The following is a 14,936-nucleotide window of genomic DNA, read 5'->3' as shown; positions in this document are numbered from 1 at the left end:
ACAGCAAATATTGCAGAACAGCAAATATTGCTGCCTCATCTGTCCTCTGGAAGCTTTGTCCCAGAATGGCACCCACCTGTTTGAGATGTCAGTCGGCTCCTACTGGGAGGTGTTTCCAAGTTAGGCTACACTGGGGTCAGGGACCTACTTGAGGAGGCAGTCTGTCTGTTCTTAGGGCTCAAGCGCCATGCTTGAAGAACCATTGCTCTCTTCAGAGCTGTCAGATTGGGACGTTTAAGTCTGCAGAAGTTTCTGCTGCCTTTTGTTCAGCTATGCCCTGCCCCCAGTGGTGGAGTCAACTGAGGCATCTGGCCTTGGTGAGCTGTGGTGGGCTCCACCCAGTTTGAGCTTCCCCAGCTGCTTTGTTTACGTACTCAAGCCTCAGCAATTGTGGACACCCCTCCCCCTGCCAGGCTGCTGCCTGGCAGGTCAATCTCAGACTGCTGCACTAGCAGTGAGCAAGGCTCCTTGGGCATGGACCCACTGAGCCAGGTGCAGGATATAATCTCCTGATGTGCCGTTTGCTAAGACCATTGAAAAAGCACAGTATTTAGCAGGGAGTGTCTGCTTTTTTCCAGGTACAGTCTGTCATGGCTTCCCTTGGCTAGGAAAGGGAAATCCCCTAACCCCTTGCACTTCTTAGGTGAGGCGATGCCCTGCCCTGCATTGGCTAGCCCTCCGTGGGCTGCACCCACTGTCTAACCATTCCCAATGAGATGAACCAGGTACCTCAGTTGGAAATGCAGAAATCACCCATCTTGTGTGTCGATCATGCTGGGAGCTGTAGACCAGAGCTGTTCCTGTTCGGCCATCTTGGAACAGAAGTCCACCATGCTTTTTTATTCCCTGGAGTTCAATCATCTTTTCTGTTTGGCCAGAACAAGGCATGTAGGCCAGAGGTAGATCATAGGGACAGAGGCTGGAGAATGGCAGTAATATTCATTTATGCCTTCTTTAGAAAGTGATCGCAAGAAACACATTCACCCATCCAAACTCAAAGAATGGACTTGTAGACACAAAGAACAGTGGAGGCAAGACTTTTAATGTCAGTCTTGCAAGATTGGGTGTCTGGCAGGCAAGCACACCCAGGGCAGTTACCAGTATTACTCTTTAATATGTTGCTCAAATTATTTCCTTTATGACTTCATACCTTTATCTGTTGCCTATCCTATAATTTTTTCCAAATTTGTCCCTGGACCTTCCCTCAAGATGGGCTTAGCTAGACTACATGTGGCCTTGCCTTGTATTATAATTCATTTTACATCCTTTATTTGTAAGTTGTTGTTGTTGTTGTTTTCTCTGTTATTATAATGTCTCTGGCATAGGGAGGAGTCCTGGAAGCTGGAGCATAGATGCAGGTTAGCCTTAGCTGTACCAGTAACTCCTTCTGCACAAATTGTGCTTTTAGCTTTGGTGGTAACAAATTTAAACATTCTGCAGTTTTCCAATCCTTATTTTGTCTTTTTTTTCCCTAAGGTGGTGACCTATAGAGGTTCCTCTGAATTCCTCACCTTCACATATTCTGTTTCTTCTAACTTTCCATAACACAATCTTTCTCTCCAAATCAGTGAACATTTTTGCACTCATACTATGTTTCTGAGTACTGATTAAATAATTATGACCCAGCTACTCTATGTAATATTAAGCAGAGACACTATGCAAACATTAAAAATGTTTATCTTTATGTGCTGACCTGGAAGACTATCTTTAGTGGAAAAAAAAAAACCAAGTTGCCAAATAGCATATTCAGAGAAAGTCTAGTCTTACCTTTGTTTAAAAGAAAAAGGAATACTCCACATACACACAAATATTAAAACAAAAGAACCCAATTGTGTGTAGATGACACATGGACATGTGAAAAGAAAAAGCCTACAAGATAACAGCCTACAGCTATCACAGGGGTTATCTCATGGTCCTTCTTGTGAATCCAAATGATGTAAAGCTTTGATCAAAAAAGATGCATATATACAGAATATTTTTCCAACAATTTTAAGGAGTTCAGGAACTCCTCTGATGTATCCTATTGGTTTTGTCTCTCTGGAGAACTCTGACTAACATGTTCATTCACTTGTCTTCACTGTGTTGCTGCAGCTTCTTAACTGGACTGCAGAGCCTTCCTACAGCAATTTTCATGCGCAGATAGCTGTCCAGTTGTTTTCTGTGGGTGATGAGGGCTGAGATCCCTGACTCCCCATCTTGCTTATGTCACTTATATAGCTTCTGAATACATTGATATTTGTAAGGGCAAGAATATCTTGGATATACTTTGCTCTTTTCTGTATTAAGTTCATAATCAACTTTTAGTTTCCACAAGCATGTTGTGATTTTGATTGGTATTTCACATACTTCATACATTAATTGGTTAGAATAGAAATTTTTACAATTTTGATTCTTTCAGTCTGTGACATTTGGCAGCAACAGTAACAAATCAGCCATGGAAGTTTCTCCTTCCCTTTATTTTGAGCCTGTGTGTGTCTTACATGTGAGACGGGTCTCTTGAAGACAGCATACCATTGGGTCTTCCTTTTTTATCCCGCTTGCCACTCTGTGCCTTTTTAGTGGGGCATTTAGCCCATTTACATTCAAGATTATTATTGATATGTGCGCATTTGATTCTGTCATTGTGCTGTCAGCTGGTTATTATGTTTACTTGTTTGTGTGGTTGCTTCATAGTGACATTGGTTTCTGTGTTTAACTGAGTTTTTGTATTAGCTGGTAGCAGTTTTTCCTTTCTATATTTACTGCTTCTTTCAAGATCTCTTGTAAGGCAGGTCTGGTGGTAATGAAGTCCCTCAACATTTGCTTATCTGAGAAGGATTGTATTATTCCCTTCACTTAGGAGCTTAGTTTGGCTGGATATGAAATTCTTGGTTGAAGACTATTTTCTTTAAGAATGTGGAAGACAAAACCCCAAACTCTTCTGGCTTGCAGGGTACCAGTGGAGAGGTCTGCTGTTAGCCTGATGGGGATCCCTTTTTAGATGACTCACCCTTTCCTTATAGCTGCCTTTAACATTCTTTTATTTTGACCTTGGAAAACATAATGATTATGTGTCTTGGCAATTATCTTCTTGTGTAGAATCTTGAAGGACTTCTCTGTATTTACTGAATTTGACTCTTGTCCTCTCTAGCAAGATTGGGGATATTTTCATGGACAATATTCTGAAATATATTTTCCAAGTTGTTTTCTTCCTTCCCCTCCCTTTCAGGGATGCCAATTACTTGTAGATTTGGCCTCTTTACATAACCCATACTTCTTGGAGGCTTTGTTCATTTCTTTTTTTTTTCTTTATTTGTGTCTGACTGTCTTATTTCAGAGAACCAGCATCAAGTTCTGAGATTGTATCCCCAGCTTGGTTTATTCTGCTCTTAATACTTTTGATTGCATTGTGGAATTCTTGTATTGCGCTATTCAGCTCTGTCAGACCCACTAAGTGCTTTTTTATACTGGCTATTTTTCTTTCAGCTTCTGTGTCACTTTACTGTGATTCTTATTTTTCTTGGATTGGATTTTGCCATCCTCCTGAATTTCCATGATCTTTTTTTCTATCCATATTCTGAATTCTATTTCTGTCATTCTAGCCAGTTTGGCCTAGTTAAGAACCTTTGTTGGAGAACTGGTGTGATCATTTGGAGGACATATGATATTTTGGCCATTTGAGTTACCAGAGTTCTTACATTGGTTTTTTTTCCTCATCTCTGCATGTGGGTGTTTCTTTAACTGCAGAGTAGTTTGAGTATAGTCAATCAACTTGTTTTCTGGATGTTTTCACTGGGCCAAGGCTTTGTGTAGGGTCTTTATTTGATGCTCACTTCTTATCTCTTGTTTCAGAGGGGGATATATTAGTGAGATATTTTTGGTGTTGAAGTTTTGAGGCGTGATTCAGTAGGTGATACCTAGGCTTACAGGACAGCTGGAAGACTCTTGTTCTGTTGTGTGGCTCCCCTATGTTTCCTCACATTTGCAGCTGTGTTCCCTCTCAGTGCTCAGAAAGTGTGGTTTCCTCTCCCCCTGAGTGCTGTCTGTAGTTCCTGATTCAGCACTCCTGGGCTGCCTGCTGCAGCTCTGGGGAGATCTTTGTGTTTATGTTCCTTCCCCAGCTTAGAGACAGCAGTGGAAGAGATCTTTGTAATGGTTGTGGCTAAGGGTCATTTGTTTGACTCCTGGGGGCTCCACCCCAGAGAGATGCAGGTCAGCAATCGCTCAGTGCAGCCAGCCCAAGATAGAGGGTATGTGTTGTGGGCCCAAGCCAGGGGTTCTTTGTCTGATGATGAGTGGTGGGGGGTGTGTGGGACCCGTGGGAGACAGACCAGCCTCTTCTCCTTGGGTTGACTGCAGATTATTAGAGGTGTGGATAAAGCACTTAGTGTCTTTCTTCATTAATTAGTTGGAGTGTGTCAAGGGCAGTTCCACTGCAGAGGCAGTGGCATAGAAACTTTCTGTTGACCTCGGAAGCTCTGTCTAGGGAGTTGCTGATTTGGTACTGGCTTGATAGTTCTGGCTGGTGGTGGCTGGAAGCCCAGGCCTGAGGATCTTCCTGGTGAGAAGATATGGGAATGGAAACCCATGTAGCACTCTGGCCACTTTTCCATAGGGCTGCTTTTTTATGCTTGGGGCCTGTTCCAGTACCTGGTCACCTCAGATTTCCCAGAACCTGGAGGTGTCACCAGTGAAGGCTGTGAAACAGCAAAGATAGTGGCCTGTCCCTTCCTCTGAGAGCTTTGTCCCAGGGAGGTATGCAGTTTTGGTGGCCCAAAGCAGCTGTAGGAAGTGGCTGGAGAGCCTAGTTGAGAGGTTCCACCCAGTGAGGAGGAACAGGATTAGGAACCACTTAAAAAAGCAGTCTGGCCACGTTTTGGTAGAACAGCTGTGCTGTGTTGGGGTCTACTTCCATCCTCAGTCGTCTCAGACACTTCAAAGCCCAAAGGCTGGAGTTGCTAAGTCACCAAAACAGCAAAGATGGTAACCCACTTCTCCCTCTGTGAGTGCCATCTCAGGGATAATTCAAATCTTTGTCAGCTGGACAGCTTGGTGGGGGTGGCTGCAGGCCCCAGTTGGGAGGTCCTGCCCAGTGAGGAGGAATGGGATTGGACACCCACCTAAAGCATAGTCTGGCTATGTTTGGGTAGAGCAGCTGTGTTGTGCTAGGCTGGGGGTTCTCTTCCACCCTGGGTCAGCTCAGATTCTTCAAAGCCCAAAGGCCAGAACAGCTAAGGCATCTGAACAGCAAAGATGACAGCCCAGCTCTTCCCTTTGAGCTCCTTCTTAGGGAGGTACAATGCCACTACTGGTAGCTGGCTGGAATTCCAAGCCAGTGGATCTTATCTTGTGAGGTGGCATGGAAGTGGGGCCTGTGGGTTGTTGCTGTTAACCCCCCTTGATTCAGCCTCTTTCCTAGGGTTATATACAGGAGTCTAACCTCCAACTTTGCTGGAGCTGCAGCTACTTTTACCAGAAAACCCAAGCATCTAAGCCTTAGAGGACTCCATGCTGGCCTGAGTGGCTGCTCTGCCAAGACTCCACATAGCTCTGTGTATTAGACTGAAGACTGAAAGCCCTGGTGGAGTGGGTTCACAAGGAGATCTCCCGACTTGAGGGTTGCAGAGACCTAATGCTCACCCCTTCTGTTCCTTTCCATGACAGCCATACACACTAGCTGCTTCTGGTCAGCCATCTTGCCCACTCCTCCACTCCTCCTCTAGTTTTCTTAAGGTTTGAATTGGCATTCTTTTTTCAATTTTTTTCTGATTCACAGCTTTGTTACTTTATTGTATTTCTTTTCAAAAGATTGTTACTTCTGATTTTAGCATTGGCTGCATCTCATAAATATTGCTTTATTTTATTCATATGTACCTTGTATATTAATAAGCAATTTGGCACCTTATACATTAAGGGGTATTGAAGAAGGGAGGAGGCTTTGATATCTGCAATGTTAGTTTGGATTCCCACCCCTTCACTTACTAGCTGCATTTCTGAATTCCTCTGGCCTAAGTTTATTCATCTATGAAGTTGGTATAACAGTAAAACTTAGCTCAACTGAAACCATTTAAATTCTTTGAACATAGAAAGCACTCAATAAATAATAATACATGATGCATGTATAGCGTTTATTATATGCTGGGGTCCCTATTCTGAGTTTTGAATAAGTATCAGCTCAATCATCCTAAACAACTCCAAAATAGATATATAATATCTCAATTTTACAAATGAGAAAACTGAGGCACAAATGACTGTGTGGTTTGCCCAGAATCACACAGCTTGGGGGTGGCAGAGCCTGAATTTTAAGCCAGGTGGTTTGGGCAAGGAGAAAATTTTTAATTTTAAATTATGAAGTATATTGATTAACTACTGCTGTATAACAAACTGCAAAATCCAGTGCTGACTGCAACATTCATTTATTGTCACTCACGTATCCTCAGATCACCTGGAGATCAGCTGGGATTGGCTGATGTAGAGTAGGCTTAAATGCACGACTTCTCTGAACATGACTGCAGGTTAGCTTGTCTAGGTTGAGCTTAACTGAGATATATTTGACCCATGTTTCTTTCATCCTCTCCTGGATTCAATAGTTACCCAGGCAAACAAGAGTAAATTTTCTAAATTTAATGGGGGAGAAAAAGAAAGTTTGAGTCCCACAGTATCAGATGTTGCTATTGGCTGTGAACTTTGAATATGATCTCCATTATAATTTCCCACTAGACTCTAGATGCAAGAAATCAAATCATCAGACTCATAAGTAAATGTCATTGCAGGGACCATATCCTTGTTTCTATCCCACTTTATGATTAAAATCACCTCCTTCTTTCTTATGCTACAGCTGATGTAGGCAAGGAAATTGCCAAAAATGTATTAGATAATTAGTGCTGAGAGAGGTCTTAGGCAAACTACAGCTATCTCATGTTGCTCTTTCTTAAAGACACAACCAGGCCAATATATTGCTTTTTTTCCCTTTCCAATGGCAGAACCCCTCTGTCTGTTTATTCTCTCCCGTCCAGAAACACAGAATAAACAATGGTTACCACCATATCTTTATTATGCTGTATCAGCATATATGGGAGATGATGTTTCTGAACTCCTGGGGGTCTGTGCCAGGCCTCATTTCTCTAGTGGCAAAGTCCTAACATTGAGCCATCTTTGATCTGAGAAGCCACAGGAAACAAAAGATTTCTAAATCTTGTTGTTTCACAAATAATTTTGGACAAATTCATAAATGATGAGGCCACATTATTTATCCTGATGTAGGATAAAAATAATGAACCTCCAGGACGTAAAGATCCTGATGTCTGTGGCATTGAGTCATCTGTTAGTCCATATTGGCATATTTTGTGCATCAAATCAAACCTTCTTTGTCCAAAGGCAGTAGGCAGCATGAATTTTGTTATAGTCCATTCATGATCATATTTTGTGGGTTAGGGAGATTCTGATGGGCCATATCTGGCAGAAATCTCAGAATCTGTAAACTCAGCAGCACTTTCTCTTTTGCAACCTCTTTAAGGCATCTTTAATTTCTTTGTTCCTCAAACTGTAAATCAAGGGATTTAACATGGGAATGACCACAGTGTAGAAAACAGATGCAAATCTGTCAAAGCTTGAAGAACCTCCAGAGCTGGAACTCAAATAGACAAAGATTCCTGATGTATAGAAGAGGGAAACAGCTGTTAGATGAGAAGCACAGGTGTTGAATGCCTTGGACCTGCCTTTAGCTGAAGTGATCTTCATGATGGAGATGCCAATATAGCCATAGGATATCATGATAACTAGGGCACTTGCTATCCCAAAGAACATGGTTAATATAGCAGTCATGACCTGTACAAAGAAAGTGTCAGTACAGGACAAGATTAACAGTTGGGGCATGTCACAGAAGAAATGTCTGATGACATTAGACCCACAGAAGTGGAGTTGAAGCAAAACACCAATTTGGAATAAAGAAGCAGTGAGGCCAGTCATGTAGGCTCCCAGTACCATCCAAACACAGAGGGTGGGTGACATGATGGATGAATAAAGCAGGGGGTTACAAATGGCAGCATAACGATCATAAGCCATGGCTGTCATGAGACAAGACTCACTCAGTCCCATCGTTGAAAAGATAAAGTACTGAATGATACAACCAACAAAAGTGATAGTTTGCTGTTCCTGTAAGAGGTTGGAGAGCATCTTAGGGACTGTGGAGCTGATATAGCAGACATCTATGAAGGACAGGTTACTGAGGAAGAAATACATGGGTGTATGGAGGTGGGAATCCATCCTTATTAAAACAATGAGGGACAGGTTCCAGGCCAGAGATATAATGTAGATCACCAGGAATATAGTGAAGAGCACTTTTATGATCCTGGGAAAATCTGAGAATCCCAGCAGGATGAAATAGGTGATTTCTGTAATATTTCCTCCCCCAGTCATTGGCTCAGTGCTCCTAATATCAGAAAGGAGACAAGAGAATGGATTGCTAACTCAGTTGAAGTGATACATTACCATCTTCATATGTGTACATCTTTTCTTCCAACAAGCACTGGAAAAGGAGAAATGTTTCACTCTTCTGATGGAAAGACCCCAGCATTTCTTGAATTGTCAGCATGTACCTGCACAATGCTTCAGGTTCTTGATTAATTCATGGAGTATCATGAGAATTAAAAATATATTTTAAAAGTTGACTGGTAATTTTTAAAAAATATGCTATAGAAATGCTGAGAGTATTACGTATAAGGTAAAGATCACTAATTAAGATAATAGTTTTTCTTCAAAAAGACCTCTGGTGATTCATTATATAACTGTTGCTTTAAAATTATGAAAGCTTAGGCCGGGCGTGGTGGCTCATGCCTGTAATCCTAGCACCTTGGGAGGCTGAGGTGGGTGGATCACCTGAGGTCAGGAGTTTGAGACCAGCCTGGCCAAAATGGCAAAACCCTGTCTCTACTAAAAATACAAAAATTATCTGGGCGTGGTTGCACAGACCTGTAATCCCAGTTACTCCGGAGGCTGAGGCAGGAGAATCACTTGAACCCAGGAGGCAGAGGTTGCAGTGAGGTGAGATCATGCCACTGCTCTCCAGCCTAGGCAACAGAGTGAGACTCCATTTCAACAACAACAACAAAAATTATGAAAGTTTAAATGGCATCCTTCCAAAATATATTTGATGGACAACAGTCCTGCCCTGGATTGTTATCTAAGTAGATTTAAAATACTTTTTATTTTACCCTTTAGAAAAATTGCTTTCCCTGTTTCTAATAACTTCTCCTATTTTAATAAAAATGTATTTAATATAACATATCCAAACTGGCCTTAACAATAATATCATAAATTCTGATAATATTTTGAGGCAGACAGAGCATGGGTGTCCAATAAAGTTTTGGAATAAGTCTTCTCAGGGAAGCCTTAATACAAAGCATTCCAGAAAGAGGCTAGTGCAGCTCACTCTTGGCCCCAACTATTGTCTCAATTTTAGAGTGTCTGGGAAACAGCATAGTAATGTGGCTAAGGGTTCAGACTTTGGAGTTTATTTCCAATACCTTCTTCTTCTATTAACTTGTACCAGTGACATAAAAACATTAAGCTTAATTTACTACTAATAATGTAAGGACAATAAAAGCTTCTAACTTCCCAGGTTACTGGGAAGGCTATAAGTGAAAATTCATGCAAAAACTTAGCACACATTTATGTATACAGCAATTGTTCAACAGAGAATGGCTATTGTTATCATGGACTGCTTACAGATAATCATGAGTGACAGGTATACCTGTGGGTAGGAATGTGAAAAGTAATATTTTCATGGGTTAATTTGAGGAAATTCATGAGACAACATCAGCCCTATAGACAGCCAGGCCTCATTGCCTCCAGGCAGGTGTAGATTGAGACCTAGTGTCCATGCCAGTCAAGCCACCTAGAGCCATAATGATATAAGCTGCATAAGCCATTTTTTCTTCAGTTTGCTTGACTTTGGGTACACTAGGTCAGTGGAAAACCAGCATCAAATTATGATGGATCTTGAACTAGGAAAAAGGTCAAAGTAAATATTTCAATTCTCTAATAATACAGAGGTATATCTTTTTATTTTTTGGTAGATTCAATCAGCAAGTCAGAGCTTACCAACAGACTTATAGTATTAGGTTGGTGTAAAAGTAATTGCAGCAACCAAAGGTATGCATAGATAGTGTACATTCACTCTGCTCCATACTCAGACTGTCCTTTCTTGAGATCAAAGAGCAAACCAATGATAGATAATAGCCAAGACAATTTTGAAAAAGATGAATAATTAGAAAGGATTTTAACTTTCAGATATTAAAAAGTATTTTGAACATTGATAATTCATTATTCTTGTAATAATAGACATGCCAAAAGAACAAATAAAAATTTCATAAATAAATGTGTGTTGGTAAGAATTTTATATATGAAAAAGTATTTTTGGTTGATAGTGAAAGAACAAACTCTTCTACAAATGGTCTGTGAGACCTGCCTCACTATAGGTAAAAGAGAATTTGAGGAATAAATAGATGCGCATTTATATAATCTTGGGATGGAAATGATATTCCTGAAAAATAACACTAAAACAGAAATTATAAGAGAAAAAATATGGCAAAGCAATTTAAAACTTGGTTATGGCAGAAAAACCCTTACATAAAGCATATTTGAAAGACAATTGATGAATGGGGGAAAATAGTGATAAGACAGAAAAAGACAATATAATTATTATCTTAATATATAAGATATTGTATAAATCAGTAAGGAATGGGCACTCATATGACCACTGATGAGTGCACAAGGTAGTTCTACTTTTCTGGAGAAAAATTATGTGCTTTTTATAAACTCTTTTGCATGCATGAGCTCTCTCTCCCTTCCCCCGCTCTCTTCTCTCTCTCTGTCACACACACACACACACACACACACAAACACACACACACTCCTTACAAACCATTTATAATGTCAAACATTAAAATTAATGGTTGGTATCATTTTGATTTTCTTATTTATACTTATCTGTATTCTCTTGTTTTCCTACAGCTTCTACATTTATGATAAAAATATTATTAAATGTAAAAATCATTAATAGGGTGGAGAAAGGGGGAGAAGAAGGAAGAGAGAGACAGGACAGAGAAAAAGGGGGAGAAAGAGATAGAATGTGAGAGAGTAGACTTTCCTGAATCTTACTTGCAGGCTGTGTGATGTTTGGCACATGATTAACTTCTCTTTACCTCAGTTGCTTCATCTATAAGTGAAGCTGATAATCATTAAACCTCAAAGGGTTGTTGCAAGGATGGAAATGACATAAAGGGCTTAAAACAATAAGGCCTCAGCCAGACACGGTGGCTCAGACCTATAATCCCAGCACTATGGGAGGCCGAGGCAGGTGGATTGCCTGAGGTCAGGAGTTTGAGACCGGTCTGGCTAACATGGTAAAGCTCCTCCTCTTTGAAAAGTACAAAAATTAGCCAGGCGTTGTGGCGCATGCCTGTAGTCCCAGCTACTCGGGAGGCTGAGAAGGGGAATTGCTTGAACCTGGGAGGCGGAGGTTGCAGTGAACCGAGATTGTGCCACTGCACTCCAGCCTGGGCAACAGAGTGAGACTCCTCAAAACAAAAAACAAAAACACTAAGGCCTCAAAAAATGTTAGCAATGATCATTCCCATCATCACTTCTCTCTTAAAGGGGAATAAAGGAAGAACTAGTACTGAAGTATCAAGGACCTCTTAACAAAATTATTTATGATTTCTAAACCAGACTAAAGATATTGTTGACAAATGATTGTACTTCTTTCTATCTTGTAGTATTGTGTTATCTCCCACACAGCTGAATTGTCAACTCCTGATGCTGCTTTTTGTTCCAGCACCACCAAGTACCCTCAAGCTGAGAACGCTGACTGTACAGAGCACACCGATAAGTAGAGACGTTTGGTTACTTAATGCTAAGCATTGTATATACTAATATTTGCAGAACTCAACAAGTTTGTGTCTAACACATTAATAAATGGTTCTTTCACTCAGGCTTGGATGTCAAACTAAGAAAATCTTATTTTTATTTCCATTATGGTTTTGTTAACTTGGAAATCTTTCTGTTTACTCTTAGAATAGCCATAAAAAGGAATGAGATCATGTCCTTTGCAGGGACATGGATGGAGCTGGAAGCCATCATCCTCAGCAAACGAATGCAGAGTCATTATCCTCAGCAAATTAGTGCAGGAACAGGAAACCAAACACCATATCTTCTCACTTACAAGTGGGAGCTGAACTATGAGGACACATGGATACAGTGAGAGAAGTAACACACACTGGGGCCTGTCAGGGGGTGGAGTGAGGGGAGGGAGAGCATTAGGAAAAATAGCTAATGCATGCCGGGCTTAATACTTAGGTGATGGGTTGATAGGCGCAGAAAACCACCATGAAACACATTTACCTATGTAGCAAACCTGAACATCATGCACAAGTACCCCAGAACTTAAAATAAAAATAAAAATGAAAAAAAGATTTAAAAATAAAAAAAACCCTCTAATACAATATCTCAGATATGTTATCCAAGGTGAGTTAGATTTAATGGAAATATTTTTAAAATATAAGCTCTCACAGATAACATCCCCCAAACATGAATATAACTGGTCAATTCAGTGACAATAAGTCAAATTGTTGATCAATTGGTTGCACTGAAACTCTTTACTTTTTTATTACATTCTGGTGACACAGGCAGACATAATTATATGTACTCTATGTAATCTACCATTTCCAGTAAAGAACAAGGAGTTGTGGATTGCTTTTCTTATTCATGATAAAATTTATCCTGAAAACTTACCTTGTTGACATTTGATAAGCTAGAGAAAAGGAGAAAAAACTCTGGATACATTCACTCTTTGATTAATTCCTTGCATATGTTCACCATCTCCTGAGACAATTCGCAGAGGAAAAGATAACTGATGTAAAGATAGGTTAAAGATTTTACTAGATGAATATAGGTGATCAAAATCCTATCCAGTGCTAATCTAATAAGGACATGGTCAGTTTGCAAAGTTGTGCAGGGTACAAAATCAGGTAAACCCAGAAACGTTGCTCAATAAAGAACAATATATGTACAAGAAGGTTACAAAGAATATTTAAAGCAACACTTCTTGTGCTTGGAGTGGGTATCTCTGATATCTGTGTTGCCCAGGACAGTGTCTTCAGATCCCAGGGTCTCCAAAAATTACAACAGAGAGCAATTTGAAGTATTTCAGAAGTTCTAACAGCCTTATATAGGAGTACTCTGTCATATCATTAAGACTTAGTGTGTCTCTTGCTATTCAGAGATCATTAATCAAAGCTATGTATTTAAACAGAATCAAGTTAATTATTAGCATTTTGAAAACAGAATCCTGAAGGGCAAAAATTAAATTAAAAGGGTCCTTGGGGTGGAGAAAACTGGGAAACACACCCAAGCAGGTTTTGATCTGAGGAAATTCCTCTGAAACTCAGTAAATTACTATTTTTGATGCATTTTTCAGGCTTCATAGACAACATATATTGACTATAGTTTATCCCAACATCCCCATTTTACAGGTGAAAAAAAAGAAGATAGCAGTGTTCAAGGTCACATCCTTAAGAATTCAATACCCATCCCTCACTCCAGAATAATACCTGAAATTTTATGTTTGAGGTTTTTCTTTTTACAGAAGGTTGAGTAAGGAGTAAGAGAATCCAACGAAGAGCTTTAGGTACAGAATGTGGAAGTGAGGAAGAGGGAAGAGTTGAAGAATGAGAGAGACTGAGGACCATAAACTCTGTTCCATGTGTGTCCTTACTGGAAGAATTACATGGATATTGAGACGGTACAGAATCCACTGTTCTAAGTCTTGTCCTGTGACCTTGACCCAGGTCCCCCAAGAAGACAGGGTTCTTGCCAAAGGTTGAAATTGCTTATTTCTTTTCCAGTGGAATTTTTCAGGTGGGCGTATCACACTCCAAGATGGGCATGTTTGACCACAAAATTGGCTGTCCACTCACAGCAAGAGAGATGGCCTCAAGTGGGGATCATTTTAAATGTGTCTCTGAGAGCAGAGATGAAAGGAGAAAAGCCAATTAGAGAGAGAAAGCATGCCAGGTACTTGCTCTCTGGTGCCACGGTTGTCATGGGGTTTTTGTCCCTGCTGATCTCACGCCCCACTTTGCTATGTGGGTCAATTCCCTATTTCCCTATCGTCCTATCATGATGTCAGGATTGCAACTTTTTACAAAACTTGAAGTCATTGGAGTTGGAAAGAAGATAGGGACCATCTAGTCCAAACATCTCAATTTCTGGGTGAAAAATCTGAGACCAGAGTGCTGAAGAGTTTGCCCAAGATGACACCCTAGCCAGTAATATAGCTTGATAGCAATAAATTCGATATGTATATGCTTCTCTGCTTACAAAACGCTTTCATTCTAGGCAATTACATACATATTTCCTCAAATATCTGACTTGAGTCAATTATCACAGCAGTCCTGCAAGGCAGACATGGCATTATTTCCCATGCATAAGTGAGGAAATTGAGGCACTAAAGAATACAATAAGATTAATTCATAACAAAGCCATGGCTTCTCATGGTTATGACTGTGGGTATTGATATCATACAATTTGGGTTGAATTTTGGCTTGGCCACTTGCTACTTGTGTGACCTTGAGCAAATTAACCTCTCTAAGCCTCAGTGTTTTCACCTGTAAAATGGGGCTAACAGTAATAGCTACTTCACAGGGTAGGTTTTCATTGAGAATTAAATTGGATAAAGACTATAAAGCACTTATCAGAGTGTGTAGTATAAATCACGCTTTCTGTTTAATAGTAGATATAACTTACATGTTTTGATTTGGAGATCTTTCCAACATATTATGCTGTATTTCTATCCTTTGTTAAAATTCTTCATTAAAAATATCTACTTATGGTCATTTCTACAAACATTTTGGGTTTATTTGGGGGTGGGGAGAGGAAGCTCATTTATCTTTGCAGTT

The 14,936-nt window shown here is 40.2% G+C and overlaps 1 protein-coding gene across 1 annotated transcript; it reads right to left on the bottom strand.

Annotated features, from left to right (window-relative positions):
- Positions 1–1,141: 1,141 nt before the first annotated feature.
- Positions 1,142–13,967, bottom strand: OR5AN1 (olfactory receptor family 5 subfamily AN member 1). Its single transcript, XM_055356200.2, has 2 exons — positions 13,590–13,967; positions 1,142–8,410 (listed from the first exon to the last, which is right to left on the bottom strand). The coding sequence occupies exon 2, from the start codon at positions 8,395–8,397 to the stop codon at positions 7,462–7,464; it is 936 nt and encodes a 311-aa protein (XP_055212175.1). The 5' UTR covers positions 8,398–8,410; positions 13,590–13,967; the 3' UTR covers positions 1,142–7,461.
- Between the last annotated feature and the right edge of the window lie 969 nt (positions 13,968–14,936).

The sequence above is a fragment of the Gorilla gorilla genome, chromosome 9 (genome assembly GCF_029281585.2).
Source record: "Gorilla gorilla gorilla isolate KB3781 chromosome 9, NHGRI_mGorGor1-v2.1_pri, whole genome shotgun sequence".
NCBI lineage: Eukaryota > Metazoa > Chordata > Mammalia > Primates > Hominidae > Gorilla > Gorilla gorilla.
The sequence above is the reverse complement of the archived record's forward strand: the minus strand, read 5'-3'. Positions and strand labels throughout refer to the sequence as shown.

Excerpts from the sequence above, each read along its gene's own strand:
- OR5AN1 (XM_055356200.2), bottom strand. The coding sequence starts at position 8,397 with ATGACTGGGGGAGGAAATATTACAGAAATCACCTATTTCATCCTGCTG.